This window comes from Ovis canadensis, chromosome 17 (genome assembly GCF_042477335.2).
Source record: "Ovis canadensis isolate MfBH-ARS-UI-01 breed Bighorn chromosome 17, ARS-UI_OviCan_v2, whole genome shotgun sequence".
Lineage (NCBI taxonomy): Eukaryota > Metazoa > Chordata > Mammalia > Artiodactyla > Bovidae > Ovis > Ovis canadensis.
In genome coordinates, this window is record NC_091261.1 from 17,355,194 (window position 1) to 17,378,539 (window position 23,346).

General features: G+C 37.8%; 1 protein-coding gene across 5 annotated transcripts in view; it reads left to right on the forward strand.

The window, feature by feature from the left end:
• LRBA (LPS responsive beige-like anchor protein) overlaps positions 1 to 23,346 on the forward strand; it is a 748,427-nt gene that overhangs the window by 146,938 nt on the left and 578,143 nt on the right. For all 5 annotated transcript variants that reach the window (XM_069556712.1, XM_069556716.1, XM_069556715.1 and 2 more), the window contains exons 23-24: positions 20,603 to 21,658; positions 22,617 to 22,789. In XM_069556712.1, the coding sequence (XP_069412813.1) occupies positions 20,603 to 21,658; positions 22,617 to 22,789 (1,229 nt within the window). The remainder of the gene's footprint in view (positions 1 to 20,602; positions 21,659 to 22,616; positions 22,790 to 23,346) is intronic.

Consider the following 23,346-nt stretch of genomic DNA (forward strand, 5'->3'; position numbering starts at 1 on the left):
ATAAAATTTGATTGGAACATACAGAAAAATCTTTTTTATTCTTATATATAGCTTTCTTTCATTCATTTTCACTGCTGTGACTAAGTCAGGTGCTCAAAGGCAAAGGCTTTAATAGAGGTGTCATTTTCAAGCTTCATGTAACTGTTGTTCACAGTAAGAAATCTATTGGGATGAGTTATGTGTGTTTACATACGTGTACACACATGTCCACCTATCCCCCCACGCCTGAAACAGAGCTTGATGCTATGAGACAGTGTTCACTCTTACTAAATGTCAGTATGGAGTGATAAACTCTTATATTTAAAGTTTCTGATGATGGAAATTCCTTAGTTGTCCTGGAGTTAGGACTCTGTGCTTTCATTGCTGGTCGTGAAATCCCTGTTCAATCCCTGGTCTGAGAACTAAGCTCCTGAAAGCCTTGCGGTAGAACCCCCCCATGCTGGGCAAAAGTGCTGATGATGCCTCAATAAATTGATTGCATGATCCACCAAAAGCTCTGCTCTAGGACATATTAGTAGGAATAGAGTTGCTCTATCTTCTAACTTTTGATGCTGTCATAAGTAATGTTCTATCTTCTGACTTTTGATGGCTGTTAGATTTCTTATTTTTGCAGGGTTTTGTCTTTTCTCTGCTTTGAAAATTTTCTCTTTCTTAATGAGTTGTAGTAATTTATATGTGTCTGGGTTACTTCTCCTATGGATAGTTCTAATGGTCAGTGGCCTGAGGTGTTTGTTATTTTCCTCTAGGTTTATTGTTCTCAAAATAAATTGTTTAAAAATAATGTTATTCCCCTCCATCAGCACTGTCCTAATCTTCTTAGAAAAGCAAATGATTTCTACTTAATTTTTCACTATTTCCCATGAAAAAAGCATTTCCTACCTCATCTTACTCTGTTCACTTGAGAAAAATATCTACTCTTGACTGTACTGGTTCTATTCACTTTAAAATATATCAAGGTTTCTTAGGTCTCCATTTTTATTTACTTGTGGCATGAACTTTGTGCTTCTTTGTACTTAACCAAATCCTTTATATGTTTAAGGATGTAAAGCTAGCTAAAAAAATTAGAGATACCAAAGAAACATTTCATGCAAAGATGGGCACAATAAAGAACAGAAATGGTATGGACCTAACAGGAGAAGAAGACATTAAGAAGAACTGATAAGAATACACAGAAGAACTGTACAAAAAAGATCTTTATGAGCCAGATAATCACGATGGTGTGATCACTCACCTAGAGCCAGACTTCCTGGAATGCGAAGTCAAGTGGGCCTCAGAAAGCATCACTATGAACAAAGCTAGTTGAGGTGATGGAATTCCACCTGAGATATTTAAAATCCTAAAAGATGATGCTGTGAAAGTGCTGTTCTCAGTATGCCAGCAAATTTGGAAATCTCCCTAGTGGCCACAGGACTGGAAAAGGTCAGTTTTCATTTCAATCCCAAAGAAAGGCAATGCCAAGGTATGCACAGTGGCACTCATCTCACATGCTAGCAAAGTAATGTTCAAAATTCTCTAAGCTAGACTTCAGCAGTACATGAATTGATAACTTCCACATGTTCAAGCTGGATTTAGAAAAGGCAGAGGAACCAGAGATCAAATTGCCAACATCCACTGGATCATCGAAAAAGCAAGAGAGTTTCAGAAAAACATCTGCTTCATTGACTACGCTAAAGCCTTTGACTGTGTGGATCACAACAAACTGTGGAAAATTCTTCAAGAGATGGGAATACCAGACCACCTTACCTGCCTCCTGAGAAACCTGTATGCAGGGCAAGAAACAACAGTTAGAACCAGACTTGGAACGACAGACTGGTTCCAAATTGGGAAAGGAGTACGTCACAACTGTATATTGTCACCCTGCTTGTTTAATATGCTGAGTACATTGTGCAAAATACCGGACTGGATGAAGCACAAGCTGGACTCAAGATTGCAGGGAAAAGTATCAGTAACCTCAGATATGCAGATGACACCACCCTAAAAGCAGAATGCGAAGAGGAGCTAAAGAGCCTCTTGGTGAAGGTGAACGAGGAGAGTGAAAAAACTGGCTTAAAATTCAACCTTCAAAAATAAAGATCATGGCCATCACTTCAATGCACATTAATGGGATAACAATGGAAACAGTGACAGACTTTATTTTCTTGGGTTCCAAAATCACTGCACATGGTGATTGCAGCCATGAAATTAAAAGATGCTTGCTCCTTGGAAGGAAAGATGTGACGATCTAGACAGCATATTAAAGAGCAGAGACATTACTTTGTCAACAAAGGTCCATCTGCTGCTGCTGCTGCTAAGTCGCTTCAGTCCTGTTCGACTCTGTGCGACCCCATAGACGGCAGCCCACCAGGCTCCTCCGTCCCTGGGATTCTCCAGGCAAGAACACTGGACTGGGTTGCCATTTCCTTTTCCAATGCAGGAAAGTGAAAAGCGAAAGTGAAGTTGCTCAGTCGTGTCTGACTCTTCGAGACCCCATGGACTTCTCCATCCTTCTCCAATGGATGTGAGAGTTGGACCATAAAGAAAGCTGAGCACGAAAGCATTGATGCTTTTGAACCGTGGTGTTGAATGCTTTTGAGAGTTCCCTGGACTGCAAAGGGATCAAACCAGTCAATCCTAAAGGAAAGCAGTCCTGTATGTTCATTGCAAGGACTGATACTGAAGCTCTAATAGTTTGGCCATCTGATGGGAAGGGCAGGCTTTTTTAATAAAAGACCCTGATTTTGGGAAAGATTGAGGGCAGGAGGAGAAGGGGGTGACAGGATGAGATGGTTGGAGGGCATCACTGACTTGATGGACATGAGTTTGAGCAAGCTTGTGGAGTTGGTGATGGACAGGGAAGCCTGGGGTGCTGCAGTCCACGGGGTCACAAAGAATCGGACATGACTGCGCAACTGAACTGAAGTGAACTGAAATCACTGTTATGGTAATTTTTTGTACTCCTCAGCCGTGCTGCTGTGTGTGAATTCACAGCACTTAATTTTCTCTTCGTATCTCAAGTCTCTCTCTCCCTTCGTCCTCCCAGTGCTTCCCGTCCCTCTTGTTTTTCTTCTCTTCTCCTCTCACCTCCCCCCACACTTCTTCCTTCTCCGCTCCCTTCTCACTCCCTCTTGCCGCCACCTCCCCTCCGTCCCCAGTCTCCGTCTAATCACCCTCACACCCTGCGCTGATGTGGACTGTAGGCTCCTGGCGCCGTCTGTGTTGCCCTCCATCACGGCTCCGCGTGCTCGCTCCCTCTCTTTTCCTTTTAGCCACCGTCTCCTGTTTCTCCTGCCCCTCTTTCTCTCTGTCCTTCCCTCCCGTGTTCCCCCGCACATTCTGTACCACGTGCCTTCTGCCTCCCCCAGCCGCCTCCTCTCTGTCTCTGCTTGTTTTGCCCCCTCTTCTCCCTGTCTTTCAGTCAGCCCTTCCGTGGGCTCTCTCACGTATCTTCAGTCACTGCGTCTGGCTCTTCCTCCAGCTGGCACCTTCTTTTCTTCCCCTTTCTACCTTTATCTTTCTTCTTTTTTTCTTTCCACTCCTCCGCTTTGTTTTTCGTCTTTTTTTAGTTGAGTACCTGCAGGTTTACTATGAAAGATAGGAAAGATGAATCCAGAACAGATTTTATCCTGAAAGAAGTTCCTTTCCAATATGGGAGGTTATACATGCACTGAAAGGGCAAGGCAGGAAGGAGTCAGTGTCACAGAACAGACACTCATATTGAAATGAGCGGGCTTTCAGCCGTTTGTACTCAGATGTCGTTGGACCACAGCCTTGTGCTGTGCTGTGCTTAGTCCCTCAGTCATGTCCAGCTCTTTACGGCCCCATGTACTCCTTTGTCCACTTAATTCTCCAGGCAAAGATACTGGAGTGGGTTGCCATTTCCTTCTCCGGGGATCTCCCCGACCAGGGATCAAACCTCCATCTTCTGCATTGCAGGTAGATGCTTTGCCATCTGGGTGAGCAGGGAATCCTGACTATAACCTTAAAGAGTAATAAATAACATTTGGGTGTGTAGAGATTGGGGTGATGAGAGTCACTTGTGGAGCAATTGGCATAAGCAAAAATACAGGGGTGATTGCCCTGAGGGAAAAGCATGGGAATTGTTTGCTCTGCTGAGATTGTGTAACGCACATGAAGAAGAGCAGTAACGAGTCAGATAGGAAATGTAGACTGGCATTTAATCATGCATGATCCTGTAATAGCCCTCATGTCGTATTGTTGGTTAAAAGTGGCTGTTAATTGAAAGCCCGCATCAGCAGGGATGAAAGGTTTTATACTCTTCCCATCTCCCTAACTGAGCGTAGTGCTGAGAACTTGGCAGCTTGTGCTGAATATTTGTTTAGGAAGGAGAAGGAGGAAATGCATCATCACTGTTTGTGTTAGTTGCTCAGTCAAGTCCAACTCTCTGTGACCCCCTGGACTGTAGCCCGCCAGGCTGCCCTGTCCACGGTATTCTCCAGGCACGAGAACTGGAGTGGGTTGCCATTTCCTTCTTCTGGGATCTTCTCAACCCAGGGATTGAATCTAAGTCCTACTGCACTGCAGGCAGATTCTATACCAACTGAGCCACCCAGGAAGCTGAGCCACTGATGACATCACCATGTGGCATCATGCCATCCTGTGTGTACCTCGGCACCTCAGTCTTGTCTTATCAGTGATCCAGGAAATAGCCATAGCTGCTGACCTTAAAGCAGTACCTACAAACACACAGTATGTTTTAGGGATCGTCTTATTAGAGTAACTTGGGATGTGTATCTTACTATAGTTTCCGGGACCCCACCTCAGAATCTCAGTCTGAATCTTGTGGGATGTTTCTAGAAATCTGTATTTAAAATAAGGCCTTCTTATGTACTTTAAATTTTTAGGGCCCCTCAAACTGTACAAGGAATTAGTTTTACTTACTTTAATAGTCTCTCCTCTCTTCTAAACTAAGATGCTAATATAATATACTCTTTAGAAAGTATCATGAAGACAGGCATTCTGTGTAAATTAAATATAGACCCTAGTTAAGACTCCTTAATACATATTTTTTATCATAAAGGAAAATATATTTTTTATTTCTGGGAGCATATTTTAAGGCATAGAAAATGTTAAAAGAAGAAATATAAGCTACTTTTCTTATGTAGTGTCTGAAATCAGTGTTTTTTAGACTCAAATTTATACACAAACCCAAAGCAGACTTTGTTTTCTGTGTATTAAATATGTATATTTAATTAGTTCATATTTTTCTTTACTCCAGTGACTTAACGGCTTTAAACAGATCTTAAAACCTTTCCAAAGAAAATAGTGACCTTGTAGGAAGGTCTTTTTTGCCTACTTTGAGTTAAGAACCAGTCTTGGTTTCAGAATTACAATTATAAAATGGAAAAAATTCTGATTATTTCAGAGCAGTTTTATCTGAGTGAAACTGCACCTGTCCTTTTTTGCTGTGGAAGTGTACTCCAGAAGATAAGTGCTAAAGCTTTACTTTTTGAGGCTGAAAAGAAAAATTTAAAGTTACAAGTTGCTTCTTGTGGTTTTCACCTTGAATGTTTCATAAATGTCTTTCAGTTTTATTTCTTTGTATGATTTTTTTTCATTTATGAAAAAGCGTTTCTCTTTAGTAAGTCTGATGTAACATGATTTATTTGAATGTAGCTATGTTAATGTGTTTGGAATCATAAATCTTGATATCTATTTTTAAAGTAAAATGGAAAGCTTATACTCTAACGCTCTTCAAATCAATATTTAATAAAGTTTAGGACAGACCTGAAGTGATTCAGTAAGTAGATGAACAATTTGTAGCATGCTGATAAAAATTCTGCTGAAATTATTGGAATCGAAAATTTTTCTTTGTAGATACTAGTTGTAAAGGTTTATAAATATTTTGTGCATATAATACTAAAGTGATGCATAGTTTTTCCTTTTTACAGCCATTTAAAATCTCTATTACACGAATTTATAACTTGGTTCTTCATAAAGAACTGGTGTGTAAAAAACTAATGTTGCAGACTTGTATAGCTTTTGCAGTTACATCAGGATACATGTAGCTGCTATAAAAAGCCAAAGAAACTCAATTGCAATTTTATTGTCCAGGTTGATAGATATCCTGCCACCTTTGTAGCAGGAAAGCTGTTTGTCACTGTGTCCCTCCCTTCCAGCAGCTGAACTACGTTTTAGAAGCAGTAATAGGCTCTCCTGGTGTCTTTGGAGTATGTTGGTTACCTTGGTCTCAGGTTTTAAGTGTGTACCAGTAACTTTTGTAATTTTATTATTTTATTGTGTTTTCTAGGTTTTCATTATTTATCTTCCTTTTTTTTATGCTTCAAATAGGACATTATCTTGAGCAATTAAATATTGTTTGCACTTGGTATGCCAAAATGCTTCTACTCTTTAGTTGAAATCTAGATTAAGGTCTTAATATATTCTGAATTGTGATGAAATGGCTTAAGTATAAATGTCAGTTGTTTTATAAAAGAAGAATATATAACAGTTTAGGTTGGGTAAAAAGCAGGTGGAAATCACTTTTGTTAAAATTCTCTAAGTGGTTTCTTAAAAAAAGTATTTTTAAAAGTTACAAGGTATGAACTGGCATGTATAAATATACATATGTTTGTATGTGTGAGCTTATGGTGGCTATATAATAAAATTAAGAATTATAAGGCGTTCCCAGGCTGTTCAGTGGTTAGGGCTTCACGCTTCCACTGCAGGGGACACAGATTTGATCCCTGGTCGGGAAACGAAGATCACACGTGCTGCATGGCTTGCCAAAAAAATATTGTGTACTGTTTTATTATTTCAAGAGTTACAAAATTTTCATATTTCATGATTGTCTGCATTTTATATTTAATTGCTAAAGTATTTGTTGGCTTTAAGTTTTTTTGAACAGATAGTATTTAGTTTTTTTTTTTTCAATTTTTAATTAATATGTGCTCTTTGTTGGGAATGTGCAACCTAGTACGAAATATAAACACAAAATCCTGAAATTACCTGTTATCCTGTCACCTGCATATGGCTTAAGTGCAAGACTCCTAGTCTTCTGTTCTTTACATAAATACACACACACACACATAATTACTCTCTTGTAAAAATATCATATTTATATTTTACAGCATTATTTCAATTAGTGATATACTTCTTACATGAATTTTAGTGCCTGCATATTATCAGGTGTATGTATATTGCATCGTATTATGGAGAAGTAAAGTTAAGAGCAAAAGCTGTAGCTCTGATATAAAGTCTGACTACTATCAGACCACTTGAGATTCTAGGAAGGAGTGATTGAGTAAATGATTTCAAGTTTACTTGTCATATTCTGGCCTTCTCCAGATTTTATTTGGAAAAACTGGTGGAGGTGATTTTTAAAAATCTGTTGAATTGTATTCCAGTGTATTGCACCGTGGCTTAATTTTCCCTTGTCTCCGAGCAGTGATGAGTCTGCTCCTATATATATATACACACATATGTACATATATGTATGTCTTATTTTGTAGGATGAATTTCTAAAATACCAGAAGGAGTTTGCATGTTTTAAAAAGATATTGCTAAGTTGCTATGTAAAAAATTGTGTATCGATTTGTATTCTAACTTTACATGGGAGTGCCTGTCTAGACTGTTCTTAAGAAAAAATAATTGGTCAAGATGAATTTTAAAAATTTAACTTTATTTACTTGTAATTGAAGGATGATTGCTTTATAATACTGTGTTGGTTTCTGCCATATATTTGCACGAATCAGCCATTAGTAACTTATTGTGGTATTATTTTATGTCACTGTGCTTCCTGTCTTCATGCATCTAAAATGAGGGTTATACTACCTGTCTGTTTAGGGTTATTTTGAAGGTTGTCTCAATATTTGCCAGATGCTTATATCAGTAAATAAGAAGCATCCTGTGTATCTCAACTATTTTGCAAGTATTTTAAACCATATATGGTATTGCCCACTAAAGTGAGCTTAACTTAGTATTTATTAGGTGTATGTTTTCAGGCATGGTGTGGAATGGGGAACAATTATTGATTAGATGAAAATTTTCATACTTTAAAGAAGTTGGAGGGAAGAAAATTTCTTTAACTAAATTTCTTTTAAATTAATTGAAGAATGTTAGATGTTAAATTAATTAAGAATGTTTTCCATGTGTTAGTATGATATTTATAGAGATTAAGAGGATATTGGTCGTTTGGAAAGTTTCTCTTTAAATTGCACCCTCACTTGGTGTTAATAAGAAAGTGTTGTTCAAAAGTCATTTTATGAAAGAATAAGGCTTCTTTTTCTGTTTACTAGTATTGCTTACTTAAGATGGTGAACTTTAGACCCAAAGTTGCAACTTTTATGTAACATCTGAATTAAAATTCTAGGAAGAAATAATTGAGTGAATTAATTTGTTTTTCATATTATGGGTTTCTCAAAAACTCTGTTCAGAAAAATTGGTGGAAATAATTTTTTAAAAATATATTGAAATTAATTAAAAATATCACACACATGCATACATACATGTAGTTGGAAAGAACCAGAGTCAGTAATAGTTAAAGCAGTAAAATCAGATTTTTATCAGGAATTCTTGTAATAGGGAGAAAAATCCTGAGTATAGAGCTCAGCTCAACTCTGAATATAAGGAGAAGTCTCGGTTTTATAGCTAAGGAGCAGAGTAGAACGGGGGAAGGTCTTCAGTGAATGGAAAATTAACAAGAGGAGCCATCTGGCATGGCCAGATTCTAGTTAACCAGACTTTAACAGGACTCTTGCTGAAGGCAGGCCAGGCTGATTAGATATCATCCATGGAACAGTGGGAAATGAGGAGCTGCTCCAATGTCTGGCAAGGACAGAGGGCCTAGTTGAGACAGAGGTTCAGAGGAACCGTAATAAAGTTTGGTTAAGGAGAGAGTCTTTGTCAATACAAACAAAAATAACAGTTGTACTGCTTTTAAATCTGTTGTTTCTGCTTCCTTGGCAGTTTTTATATAGGTATGTTCAATTTTTTTGTTATTTATTCTTTTGTTTTTTTTTGTAGTGGGTTTATTTTAAACTTTTTGTGAATGGAATAGTAATATTTACAAGTCAATTCCATTTGAAAATAATTTTTTAATTTGTCTGTGTAAATCACATAGTTGCCTTTTAAAGCAGTGAATAAATAAAGCTTACCTTTATGTGTATGATAAAATTTTCCTTCTTTCTCATGATTCACAAAGCCTTTGTAGTCCATTACCTCCTTACAGTTGATATACTTACTATTTTTATTGCTCATCACTCTTAGAAATGCTTTAATCTTGTTGCTTTACCAAATAACTCAGTATCTTGAATTTTTTCACCATCTTTCTTATACATCATTTCTTACACAGATCTTCTTAAATTTCTTTTGCACGATGTCTCCCCTTGCTCTTAATCTTGCTCTTCTCTTGCACATGAGTAATAATTAATGAGGGCCAAACTTAAGTGTCAGCCCCTTCTTGGTACCTCCAGGTATTTCTAGGCACAGTTGTATGTTTTCTGTATACTGCCAGTAGTATCTAAATTTTACTTTGAATTACTTGAACTCTTTAAAGCATTCCCAGAGGGCACACAGAAGCCATGAACAAATAGAAAAATGTATTTCCTAGAATAGGAAGATTCAACACCATAAAGTTATAATAGCTTTTCTTTAGGTTTTAAAGAAATTTCTCTAGGTTATTTTATAAAGCTAATGAAATCCCAAGGAAATGCCAGTTAACCATTTTTCTTTTGGAGGGGAAAAAACGGAGTAAGGTAATTATTATGGAACAGTAAGACAAAATAAACGAGTAAAAATATCCAGGAAGATTCTGTAAAGAGCAACTAGAAGGAACTAAGTCTACTGAGGACTAAGTTACATGACCAGGTGTCAGTAATTTAAAAGGTGCAGTACTGACACATGAAGAGATGGGCTGACCAGGGGCTTAGAAGAGAAAGTCCAGAAATAAACAAAATTCCGTGTAAGTATTTAGTATATTGTACAGGATACGTCTCAAATCACCAGGGAAAACTTAAACTATCCATGAATAGTGTTGGGACAATAGAGGACTCACCTATGGAGGAAAAAAGTTGGAATCTGAAGACATTTAGTGTATGGATCGATTGAATGGACTGTGCTGCAGTTGGAGGGAGGAAGCATGAAAGTACTAGAAGAAAAGACATAATTCTTCTGTAAACTTTTGTGTAAGAAATTTCTCAGTATGATTTAGAATCTAGAACCATTAAAGAAGAAAAAAGACTAATTTTTTTTAACTAGATTAAAACATGCAAAATCCTTTGTGACCAAAAAACAAATAATACCATAGGCAAAGTCAGAAAGACAGACGACAAATTGAGAAAACTATTTAGGACCAGGGCAAAGATAGCATTCCTTTTATGTAAACTTCTTCTAGAAATAGAGAGGGAACGACAACCTAATAGGAAAATGGACAAAAGACATGATCAAACAGCCCACGGAAAACTGAGTAAAAAGTACTTTAGATTTATGAAAAGGTGCTCAACCTACTCATTGTGAGGGACTGTAAATTAAGAGAGTTCACCAAGATATATTAAGTGACAAAAGAATGTGTGAAACAGGATGTGTAGTGGGTATTAATAAGTAAAACAGGTGGGCAAGTGGGAATTTGTATTTGTATATATATATGCACAAAAATACTCTGGAAAGATACATAAGAAATTAATAACTGATTGCCTGACTTTTGGGGAATTGTGCAGGTGAGGACCAGTGGTGGGAGGGAGATTTATAGGCCATCTAGTCTTTTATATTTGAATCATGTGAATTGTAGTGGAGGAATTCTTCCTTGACTCTCTTAAGATTCCTGACTGGACCTGAAAATTAACAGAGATTATCAAGAGAAAAGCGTATGAATTTATTTAATATGTTTCACATCAAGTGGGTGTTTCATGAGGAAGTGAAGACTGAAAGAAACAGTTAAGTCTGAGCGTTTTTATATTAGATTTGATGAAGGGTGGGAAGTCATGGATAAACATGGGAGGACAAAGGGTATGAGGACAGTACACCGAGGGAAAACCGTCAGGGACTGTCCATTCGGATTCTTCTCAGCATCCCTCTCTTGTTGAGATGAGGGTGCGCTTTTTCCTTTGGGTTTTACCTACCTCTCACGTAAGAAGCTTCAGGGATGAGGGAGTGATTCGAGAGTCCTTGTGACCTGCTTCAGGGGAGGATGAAGAGGGCAGAATCTTTCTTACACACAGTTTCTCAGATTCCTTCGTCTTAAAAAATCGTGTCCCAGTGTTCCATATTTGGGGGTAGTGTATTGTGAACTCTGTTAAAATATACTACCTAGTTAAAAAAAGTTTTTGAGCATATTACACGGTGAGTGTATAGTGTTTATCATATATGTGACTTGTTTTCCTCACAGGATTGTTTCTCTTTGTTATTGAACATATAATGCTGCTTTGGTAACTAATTCTTTTAGGTGGTTTTCTTAGAATGGGCTAGGCTTTATACTTGATATCCCTCTAGTCAGGTTGTTATTAGGGTAGCATTTAAATGCTTAGGTTTGACCAGAATATTTAGATTTTTAACCAGGGTATTTTGCATAAAATAGATCAGTAAATATGTATAAGCTTATAAATACTTAATTTTCTTTTAAGCATTATGTCTTATGCCGTTATTGTTGTAAGCTGTTGCATCAGAGTCTCTATAAAAGGTTTCCCTCTTGTGTGGTTATGATCATTTTGAGCTATGCTTCCTAATATCCCATATGGATATTCAGCTGTTTTTGAAGAAAATTATGTCTTATTTATCAGCTGTGGAAAGGTTGGTAAGTTAAGAAGTTAGCATATTATATACAGCTGTTATTCCAAAGGAAAATAACATCTAATAAAAACGATGAATTTGCTTACAAAAAGAAAGCTAATTCCTAAACATTGTTAACGTTTAAAACAACCTAAATTTTATAGGTAAAATTTTTTAATACATGGGTTAGTAATGCTAATCTCTTAATATATTGCATTCATCTTTTATCTCCTAATTAGTAAATTTGAGTGTCTATTAAGTTGAAAATAATGGCTAAAGAAACATTATAGTTATTAGCTCATGAGTATCTTTTGGAGAAGAAGAGTCAGACACGACTGAGCGACTTCACTTTCACTTTTCACTTTCATGTATTGGAGAAGGAAATGGCAACCCACCCCAGTGTTCTTGCCTGGAGAATCCCAGGGACGGGGGAGCCTGGTGGGCTGCCGTCTATGGGGTCACACAGAGTCGGACACGACTGAAGCGACTTAGCAGCAGCAGCATGAGTGTCTTTAACTAGTAGCTTATAGTAGTGATTTCCAAACATGGCAAACAGCTATTGATTAGCTATCAAATGATTGTGAAGATTAATGACTAGTCTTTTAGTGAAGTAATTTAGAACAATATCTGGTAATTAATTAGGAATTATCAGTCACAAATACTTTTAGGAAAACAGTATCAAAAAAGATAACAACAGCGATAATTACTCAGTTGTCATTTAGGTTTTCAACTACTGGAGTAAATTAAAAGGCTTAAAAATCAGCTTCAAAAATTTTAAATGCATTTCTAATATTCATATTTTCAAAAAAAGAATAAACAAGTTGGTTTGCTTAGGGAAGACAAAGCACTGTTTTAGGACAGATTTGACTACAAATCTGTTTGTCACAAAAGGAAATACATTCCTGTGGCACATTAAGTACACCTTTATGAAACTGTACTTTGTGTTGAATTGCAGTGTGTATTATATAAACCATCTCCTTGTGCTTGAAATTTTAATGCTAAATATTACTTCTTAACCTATCTTTTCAAATGGCCAGTTCAAAGTTTCTCTCCTCGGCCTGAATACAGTTAGAATGTGAGAAAGAACTACATTACAGAGACATATGTACTATGTTTCACCTTTAGAATGAATAGTCTCTTAGCAAATGATTGAAAGACAGTCATGGGAAGTTGTAACTTAAGTGAATACTCTTCAGAGCAACATGAAAAAATCTCTCTTTAAGAGAGAGTTTGTGATAGCAAAAATATGTCTCTTCTATTGGCCCTGAAGGGGATTTGGAAATCCAAGAGGAATTCTTCAAGTTACAAATGGCATTGTAACATGTATACTATCATGTAAGAATCGAATCGCCAGTCTATGTCTGACGCAGGGTACAGCATGCTTGGGGCTGGTGCATGGGGATGACCCAGAGAGATGTTATGGGGAGGGAGGTGGGAGGGGGGTTCATGTTTGGGAACGCATGTAAGAATTAAAGATTTTAAAATTAAAAAAAAAAAAAACAAACTTGCAGGGAACATCACTGCATAGAGCATTGCAATGGGCTACAGGTATTATGAAAGTTTTGTTTCCTTGTGGCTACGATGTTAATAATCTCAATAAAAGCATTAACATAAAAGTGAATGATTTTTTTTAGGACTCCTATTCATACATTTTTTTCTATTAAGTTTTTATCCTATTATGCTGTATTTGCTGTGCTCAGTCACATAGTCATGTCTGACTCTTTGCAACCCCATGGCCTGTAGCCCGCCAGGCTCCTCTCTCCATGGGATTCTCCAGGAAAGAGTACTGGAGCAGGTTGCCATTTCCTACTCCAGGGTATCTTCCTGACCCAGGGATTGAAAACCCATCTCTTGTGCCTCCTGCATTGGCAGGCGGATTCTTTACTACTGTGCCACCTGGGAAGTCCATTTGTATCCTATTACCAAATTAAAAAAAAAAAGTATATATAGTAGTAGCATTTAGATGTAATCACATAGATCAGATATTAAGTTCTTGAAATGTCCATTAAATTCCTCTTGTATACCAGTTTAAGATGATGACTAACATTCATTGTACAAATATATTGAGCAAGTATAATCATAACAATTTGAAATTTTGCCATACTGTTTTAACATGCCGAATGAGTTTTATAGTGGAAGTAATGTAGGTTCTAACTTTTTAGTCTCAAATCTGTTCTACTTATTCTTCAAAACTGTGCTCTTTAGTATAGGGACATACTTGTTTTGAAATGGATGACAGGTTTTTACTGTTAAGTTTCTTTTGTAGCAGTTGGACTAGGGGATAGCATTTCCTCCTCACATTAGGAGTGTAGCTATTGGTCTTAACGTAGAATGAAAATTATCCTTACTATACAGTGTCTCAGTTTGTTAGTTGAGTTAAGCTGGCAAGTTAAACACTAACATTTAATGCATTTTGTGTTGAAACTCAACATAAACATGCCATGAAAGGATTTTGCAAAAATACAAAAATAGCCAGGATACAGGGAAGAGGAGTGGGGTAAATAACAGTCAAGTTTAGAGTCTGTGGATCAGCTGGGTAAATTGTATTAATTTAGGTTTGGGGCAAGTCAGTCATAAGGTTAGTATGGGGAAAGCCAAAAATCAACTTCATTTTCATTCAAAAAAAAAAAAAAGTCTCACATTTCTCAGAACTCACATCCCTAACTGTTTGAAGCTAAAGGTTAGGGCTTGTATGTGCTGCAAGCAAAAACTGTTAAAAACATTGAGTAGAACTTTGATTTTGACATCTTGCTACTTTCCCCTACTGTACGCTGTTGGAAAACAACCCCAACCTGTTCTGCGAGACTTTTAGGGAGAGTAACACAGAGGATTACTGGTCTTGTTTTATATTAGCAAAATGGGAAGGGTGACTAAGAGACTGTGTGTTGAATGCAAAGGTGACGCTTCCATCCCCTGCTTCCTACGTGGTTCCTAAAATATAGGCACCAGACCGTTACCCTGCAAGCAGGACCTTGAGGATTCGGCTTTGGGTTGTCGGTGTGCCTTCCTGTCTTAGGCCCCACCCAGATCATTCTGTGGTAGAGGTACAAGTTGATTACCTGCTGTAGGGTAAAAAGCTTTTTAACCCCTTGGCTTTTAGCCCCGCCTTGTGTTAATCATAAGGAAAGAACCAAGTTATACAAGAAAGTTAAGGAAAGCGTCTCATTCAGGAGATAGAGACAAAGCAGATAAGTGGTAACAGGCAATTCAGAGAAAACAGATAATATAACGAGAAGAAACAAGATGGAAGAAAAACAGTTAACACCCCGGACAAACGAGTAGGTTCTAAAACATGAAACTAGAATTGAGTCCTGCTCTGTCTGATATCAGTAATAGACAAAGAACCACCACAGCACCTATTGAAAATGAATGATAGTTGCAATAATGTTACACACATACATAGTGTATATTGTATATTGTATCATTGTGTATTGTATACATTGTATATATAATATACAATATTATATAATATATAATATACTTTGTATATTGTATCATTTTAAGCATTTTACATACAAAAACTCATTTAATCTCTCAATGACTACGTGCTAATAATGTGTTACTATTACTATACTGTTAAGAAAGCAGTTAACAGTAAAACCTCTTGCCAATGCAAAAATATCCTCTCCTTAAAATGTAGAAAAGAATTTGTTGTTGTTGTTCATTTGCTAAGTTATGTCTGACTCTTTGCCACCCCATGGACTGCAGCATGCCAGGCTTCCCTGTAGAAAAGAATGTAACATTATTATTACTAAATAAAAAGTGTTACATTAGAATATGATGTGTGTATATCATAGGCAATCCACTAAAGAGATTACAAAGGAAAAAATAAATTTCATTCTCTTATATGGCCGGATATAATCCATTACATACATGTTCCTGTTTTTATTAAAAAAAATGAATTCTTGTGTATTTTTGACAAACTGGAGGTTACATCTTGGAGGCAAGCACATAGGCTTAAACTCTTACATAGACAGGGCACCATCATTCTTGATGTATTTGAAAGAAATGGCTCCAATGCCCCCAGGAAAGATATCCTAGGGATACAAAACTAGCAAGAGGCTTATTATCTTTTAAAAAGGTTTAAATACATCTCCAGGTACCAGAGAAAATATTTCCAACTTCAAGTTTTCTATAGGAAAAACCACAGGGGAGAGAGGAAATTTCCTTTCCCTTTTGACACCAGCGAAAAATTTAAACTATGAAGTTTGTATTTACCCTTCTCAGAGAGGAAAAATATGAGCAGCAGAGAAGTGAAGTGACTAGTGCAGAGTCACATAAGAGAAGTGGAAACCGTGTTCAGTGGTTAGATGAGGCACTTCCCAGATGACAGAACCAAAAGACAAAGCAGGTGGAAAATCGAGAGATGGTAAGAAGAGTAGAGGACCGATCAGTGCATTGTCAAAAGAGAGAAATCCTGGGAGTGAGAACAGGGGAGAGAGAGGGGACGGAGGTATAAATTAAGTTATTCAGGAAAAATTCTCAGAACCAAAGGATATTCATTAGTAGATTGGAAGGGCCCAGTGGGTATTTAGCACCATGGGTCAAAATAGACCCGTACCAAGAATCATTGTGGAAATTTCAAAGCACTAGGAACAAAGAGAAGACTTCATAAAATTTCACAAAAAAGAACAAAGTAAATACCTCTCAGACTTCCCAACAATAAACACAGAAAGAAGACAGTCAAGACGTAACTTTCGTATTCTGAAGGTAGATGTTTTCCAACCTGTGATTTTATCTGACCTTCAAGTGAGAAGGTAGAGTAAGTTTACCCTTCAGTTCAGTTCAGTTCAGTTCAGTTCAGTTCAGTCGTGTCCGACTCTTTGCGACCCCATGGACTGCAGCACACCAGGCCTCCCTGTCCATCACCAACTCCTGGAGTTCACTCAAACTCATATCCATCGAGTCAGTGATGCCACCCAGCCATCTCATCCTCTGTCGTCCCCTTCTCCTCCTGCCCCCAATCCCTCCCAGCATCAGAGTCTTTTCCAATGAGTCAACTCTTCGCATGAGGTGGCCAAAGTACTGGAGCTTCAGCTTTAACATCATTCCTTCCAAAGAAATCCCAGGGCTGATCTCCTTCAGAATGGACTGGTTGGATCTCCTTGCAGTCCAAGGGACTCTCAAGAGTCTTCTCCAACACCACAGTTCAAAAGCATCAATTCTTTGGTGCTCTGCCTTCTTCACAGTCCAACTCTCACATCCATACATGACCACAGGAAGAACCATAGCCTTGACTAGACGGACCTTAGTCGGCAAAGTATAAAAATTTCAAGCGGGCACTGGAGGATATACTGCACCCAAAGGGGAGAATAGAACAAAGAAGATACAGGATGTAAGAAACGGGAGAGAGATGAAGGGATCTCCAGGATTCCAGTGAAGGGAGGTCCCAGGATGGCGGCGTTGTAGTAGCCCTGTGATAGTCCATCTAAACTGGAATAGTTTGACTTAAGATACAGTTATAGGGGAAGCTGTTATTACTGAAATGCCAGATGCCTTTGTAAGATCTTTTTAAAGCCTGAGGACAAATTACCCACCGGAGATGGGTCCATGTTCTCATGACTACTTGTCTTGACAGTGTGGTGAATAGTTCTTACTCTCTCTAGTCCTGCTGCCTACATCACCTGAAGATTCTCACTTCACCCCTCAAACATGGGATCTATTGTGCTCTGCTTCTGAGAGTAGAATTGTAAGCTTAGAATTGGCAAATATAAAAGAGTTTTTTTGTTGGACCTTATTTATGCTAAATACCCACTACCTGGCCCCCACTAGCCCTCAGAGATCTTTTAGCCTTTGTATTTCCTGGTGTTTCCTAATGACCTTGCCTATAGACGTAAGTAGTCTTCTATATCCTCTTAGAGAAGCTGGAACCCGCTCCAGTACACACATCCTGTGTAGCTTGTCTTCTCCGGGAGCCTTAGTTAACTCTGGGAACGTTGGCCTTTCTTTCAGTTGGCTAGGTTTATGCTCTACTTAGTATCTCAATCTAAACATTCTAGGTATGTTTACCATATAGGTAGTAAAACTGTTAAAGTAGGAAACAATGAATAGAAATACAAGGATAGTGATTTCCTCTTGTTGGGAGTTGGTGAGGTTCAGAGTACAATTAGGGATGGATGCATAGTGGAATTGTGAGGTATGTTCTGTTCCTTGACATGGGTATAGGTACATGGGGCTAAAAATTACTCTTTAACCGTACGTGTAGATTCTATATATTCATATTTATTGATATATTTTATAATAAAAATTTAAAAAATCCTCAATTTGAGTAAAGTCAAACCCATGGTTATTCAAAACAACTCATTCTATAATACTGTTGTGTTGCACATGATTATGTATTAATATGTTAGGACAGATATTATACCATGTATGTTAAGTCGCTTCAGTCGTGTCCGACTCTGTGTGACCCCATAGACGGCAGCCCACCAGGCTCCCCCGTCCCTGGGATTCTCCAGGCAAGAACACTGGAGTGGGTTGCCATTTCCTTCTCCAATGCATGAAAGTGAAAAGTGAAAAGGAAGGCGCTCAGTTTGACTGTTAGCGACCCCATGGACTGCAGCCCACCAGGGTTCTCCATCCATGGGATTTGTCAGGCAAGAGTACTGGAGTGGGGTGCCATTGCCTTCTCCACCATCAGCATACAATTCAAAGTCTTGTACTCAGTTTATGATTCTCTGCAACCATAAAGCAGGGGATCCATCTCTTACCTCATCATCTGCAGTCTTCTGGTGGTTTCTTGTTCCTGAAACATACCAAACTTACTTTGGCTCCAAGGCCTTTGCCTTTGTTCTTCCTTCAGCCTGAAAGTTTTTCGATATTCGTGTAACTTTCTTTCTCACTTTCTCTATTCAGACATCTCCAGAGACCTTCCCCAGGCCCCCCTGCCCCCGCCTTTTTCTTAAAATTTTCTGATTATTACTTGACATTATCTTGTATGTTCGTGTGTTTATTTTTCCTCTAATTCCATTAAACATAGGCACCATGAACTCTGTATTGTTCACCACACAGTGTCTGGCGTGCTGTAGATAATTCAGTAAATTTTTCTCGGATGAATAAATGAGGAATTCATCAGTTAAAGAACTTAGTTCAAAGATGATAGCCCTCTGGGCATTGAAGAAATTGATATTTTATTGATGTTATTATGCCATTTTACTCTTTAGTGTTGAATATAAGCATTTCATTTTGAAATATTCAAAAACGTTCCCCACATATTCAAAACTAGGAAAATAGTTATTTCCTAAACATTTTAGTTTTAGATATACCACATTATGGGGAGACCCAGGTTCAATCCCTCAGTTGGGAAGATGAAGGAGGGCATGGCAACCCACTCCAGTATGCCTTCCTGGAGAATCCCATGGACAGAGGAACCTGGTGGGCTACAGTCCATGGGGGTCACAAAGAGTCGGATATGACTGAGCAACTAACACTGTCACTATGGCACGTTGTGGCGAGACTGTACTGTGTATGTCATACGTAAAGGCTAGTTACCAGCTATAGAGAAACTGTACGTTGTGCATTGTTTATAGTTGTGTTTGCATTATATCCGCCTGCATACGAAAAGGCCTGTGAATCTTTGGGCGTGGAAAATCATCTTTTCTTCTTTTTTATCTCCCATCATCCTCCCCTACTAGGGCTCAATAAAGGTTTGTTGACTACAAGCTTCAATTTACTATGTTTATTATAATAATATAGGTTACATAAACACTTCTAGCACTGATAAACTCTAATTATGCCTATACCTTCTGCATGTATTATATTTACCTTTTTGGTGATGTTCACATTGAAACTTGCTAGTGGCAGTCACATAATGGTGGCTGTGAAAGTGAAGTCGTTTAGTCGTGTCTGACTCTTCGCGACCGCATGGACTGTAGCCCACCAGACTCCTCCGTCCATGGGATTTTCCAGGCAAGAGTACTGGAGTGGGGTGCTGTTTCCTTCTCCAGAGGATCTTCCCGACCCAGGGATCGAAGCTGGGTCTTCTGCATTGTGGGCAGAAGCTTTACCCTCTGAGCAACCAGGGAAAGATTCCAATGGTGGCTATAATGTAATAATATGTCATGAAATAACATAAACCTTTGACATTAAAATCACAGAACTCTCTCTTATACTTAAACCTTGAAATTTTTCCATTTAGTTGGGCAAAACGCTAATAAGCATGATATGGGTATGTTTACAGGGCTGAGTATATACTAATCTCTTACATACAACTCTACAAGTGGATGGATGAATTACATGGATGAATTAACTGGAACTTTCAGACCATTTGTGATCAGTTCAGCTTTGAAAATTATGATTGACCTTTGGGGAATGGTTGGATCTTTTTATTTCATTGCTAAAAGAATTTATATTCTTTACCTTAGTATGAAGTTATTTTCATAGCTGAATAAATGCAGAGAGAGCAGCTATAATACATAATATATATAATATTTAAGTATATTATTTGTATCATATATGAAGTGAACATAACTGATGTTTTTGATCTCTGCTGAGAATAAATCATGGAAAAATGGATTTTCATTGCTTTTTAAACAATATATTACATAGTGCACAAAGCACTTTCCAATGTTCATACTTGGATCTTGGTACAAGATATACAGGTTAGTAGAATAATGTATTGTTTTCCTATACATAGGTCTTAAAAATATAATCTAAATAACTGTGTTCTTGTTGTTGATTGATGCCGTGCTACCTGTTAGCATTGATTAGCTATACTTTTTTTGATAATTTAGATTTTTGTGGTTGATACCTTTTATTTATCATTTGATAAGATGTTATAAAAAATTGTTTCTTGCATCATATAAACCATGTGTTGGAAAAATTGAACATTCAAATTTTATGTTTTGTTTGCTCTGTTCATTTATTTTTTGTGTGTATTTTGACTCTTTGTATATTTTTTATCTAGGTCACTTTTGAAATACACAAAGAAAACCTTGCCAATATATTAAGGGAACACCAGGGAAAAGTTGATGAAGAAACGGGGCAGTGTTCTTCAAGTCCAGTTCGAGCAGTCTCTGGCATTAGCAGGGAGGTTAATGTTTCAGTAGGATCCCAACAATCGGATACAAACGATTCTCCTGTGTCTTCTGATATCACTAGAAATAGTGATGAAAAGTCAAATATTGGACAGACAAGCTCAGTAGAAGCTGCATCCAACACTGAACTGCACATTCCTGCTACATCTAATGAAGAAAGGACAACTGGGCCAGAAAATGAGGATTTACTGGATGAAGTCCCTTTAGAAGAAACACTGATAAATGAAACAGTTAATGCAGATAATTTAGAAAGATCTGATGTAACAGAAGCTGCGACCATTTCCTCTGATTCTTGTACAGCTGGCAAAGATACAGTGACTGTCAATGAAGTAACTGCTTCCATCAGTTCTCCTTCAGAAGAAGATGCTTCAGAGGTGCCAGAATTATTAGATAAGTCTATAGTAGAGGAAGAAGATGATGATGGTTATGTAGAACTGAAGGTAGAATGTAGTCCCATTGAGGAAGCCGGTCTCCCCACAGAGCCCCAAAATAATAGTTTGTCTCCAGGTGCTTCTGAAGCCAGTGAGAGAGTGGATGCGTTTAGTGATGACCATAAATTAATGTTTCAAGAGGAAGAGGCTGTAAGTAAGAAACAAACTGACGCTGAAACTCAAGATCCTGAAGATTCTGGAATCTTGCCTGTGACAGCACCAGGGGCTTCAGCTACCTCACCAGATGCGACTGCTTCCCAAGCAGCTGTACATTCGGACATTGGTCATGTGTTGGAGGAACAGGAGAAAACTAACTTCACTGGAGAAACCAAACTAAATAGTGATTCTCATGGTAATATCTTTGAGTCTCCTACTACTTCTGAGCATAAGATTGCTAAGTTGGATGTTTCCAGTGTTGCTACAGATACTGAGAGACTGGAATTGAAGGCCAGTACAAACATGGAAGTGTCCCAGCCTCCTCAACCTGTGCTTGAGGTGATCATATTTATTATTTCCTTGAACTATATTTGCATTGAGTTGAAATAGAACAAGTGTATATACTTACATTTTATTTTGTTTCAAAGTTGGTTGATAACCTGTTTGCAATTACATAAATGTGGTGAATATGAAGATTTTATTTCTTATCTTCAGCAGGGTTTGATTTTTAGTGTGAGTTTGTTAAGTGGCAGCTTTTATTGTTAGTTTCACTATAGTATCATTAAAAGTTACTACTTTCAAGCTTCACTGTTAGCCTATTTCTAGCTTTTATAAAGCAAACTTTGGAAATGCTTTCCTTTTGCCCTTTATTTGATGACCCCAGTTGTAGTTAGGACATTAGTTTTTCTGCTACCTTCCTGCAGAACCACCTGCTTTGTATAATTTTATGTATAAACTATGCAGTTTAAAATTGTTCCGTGAGGTCTGTTTGTGAGCTGCAGGAGCCTTTGTGAGATTCAGAGGCAGAGCTTTCTTCTTGATCAGTATCTCAGAGGGATCCATGACACCACTGAAGCTCCATGTTGACGTTTCCCACTTGATTCAACTCTTACTGCTCTCCTCCTTCCTTTTTTGTTGGTTTGGTCTTCATTCTATTGTCTTTATTTTTGTTTTTTCTTAATTCTAGCTAATTCATAATCCAGATACAGCCTTTCTTTTATGTCAGTACTGAAAATCCAAAACTTCTTGATTCATGTATAAAATGCTGTATTAACTGGTGATAACGCTAACATGGTTCCAGGCCAGTTACTGCTGAATTGTGCTAGTTTAGCATTTTTTGTAACTTGGCTTTCAATGTATCATTGTCATTATTCATTAATAATTTTTCTCTTATTTGGTTCCTTAGTGTCTTGAAATGTGAGTATTTGTCAGGTGAATTGCATAGACTCTATTAGATATTAATGCCTTCTTTTGCAGGTGAACTTACTTTATTACTCTTTTTAACTTTCTCTGTTAGATGTCAAGGCAACAAGAGCAGCCAGGGCAAGGGACAGCCGACACAGTTAATGGACAGAGGAGGGATTCCAGGTCTATGTTCCGTATTCCTGAGTTCAGATGGTCTCAAATGCATCAGCGTTTGCTCACTGATCTATTATTTTCAATAGAAACAGACATACAGATGTGGAGAAGGTTTGTCCATTTATTTATCATAGAAGATGTATATAAATTTTAGTCTCTGTTTTCAAAGAAATTTATTTAGTTAACATTCTGTAGTTAACTATAGTCATTTGGTTCAAAAGTAGGATGTAAATTATTTCTGTGGTAGGATTTTATTGAATTAATGTCTGTTCTCTCAACAAAAGTGAGGTATCATATTTATAGTACAAAAACTTGAAAATCAGAGATTTTTCTTTTAAAATACTTGTTGAAGATTTTCTGTGACATATTTTCTATCATATAATTTGCCTGAATGTACTCCAGTACTCTTGCCTGGGAAATCCCATGGGCAGAGGAGCCTGGTAGTCTGCAGTCCATGGGGTCACGAAGAGTCGGACATGACTGAGCGACTTCCCCTTCTCTTTTCCCTTTCATGCACTGGAGAAGGAAATGGCAACCCACTCCATTGTTCTTGCCTGGAGAATCCCAGGGACGGGGGAACCTGGTGGGCTGCTGTCTATGGGGTCGCACAGAGTCGGACATGACTGAAATGACTTAGCAGTAGCCAAATGCATTTATTTCTAGAAGAA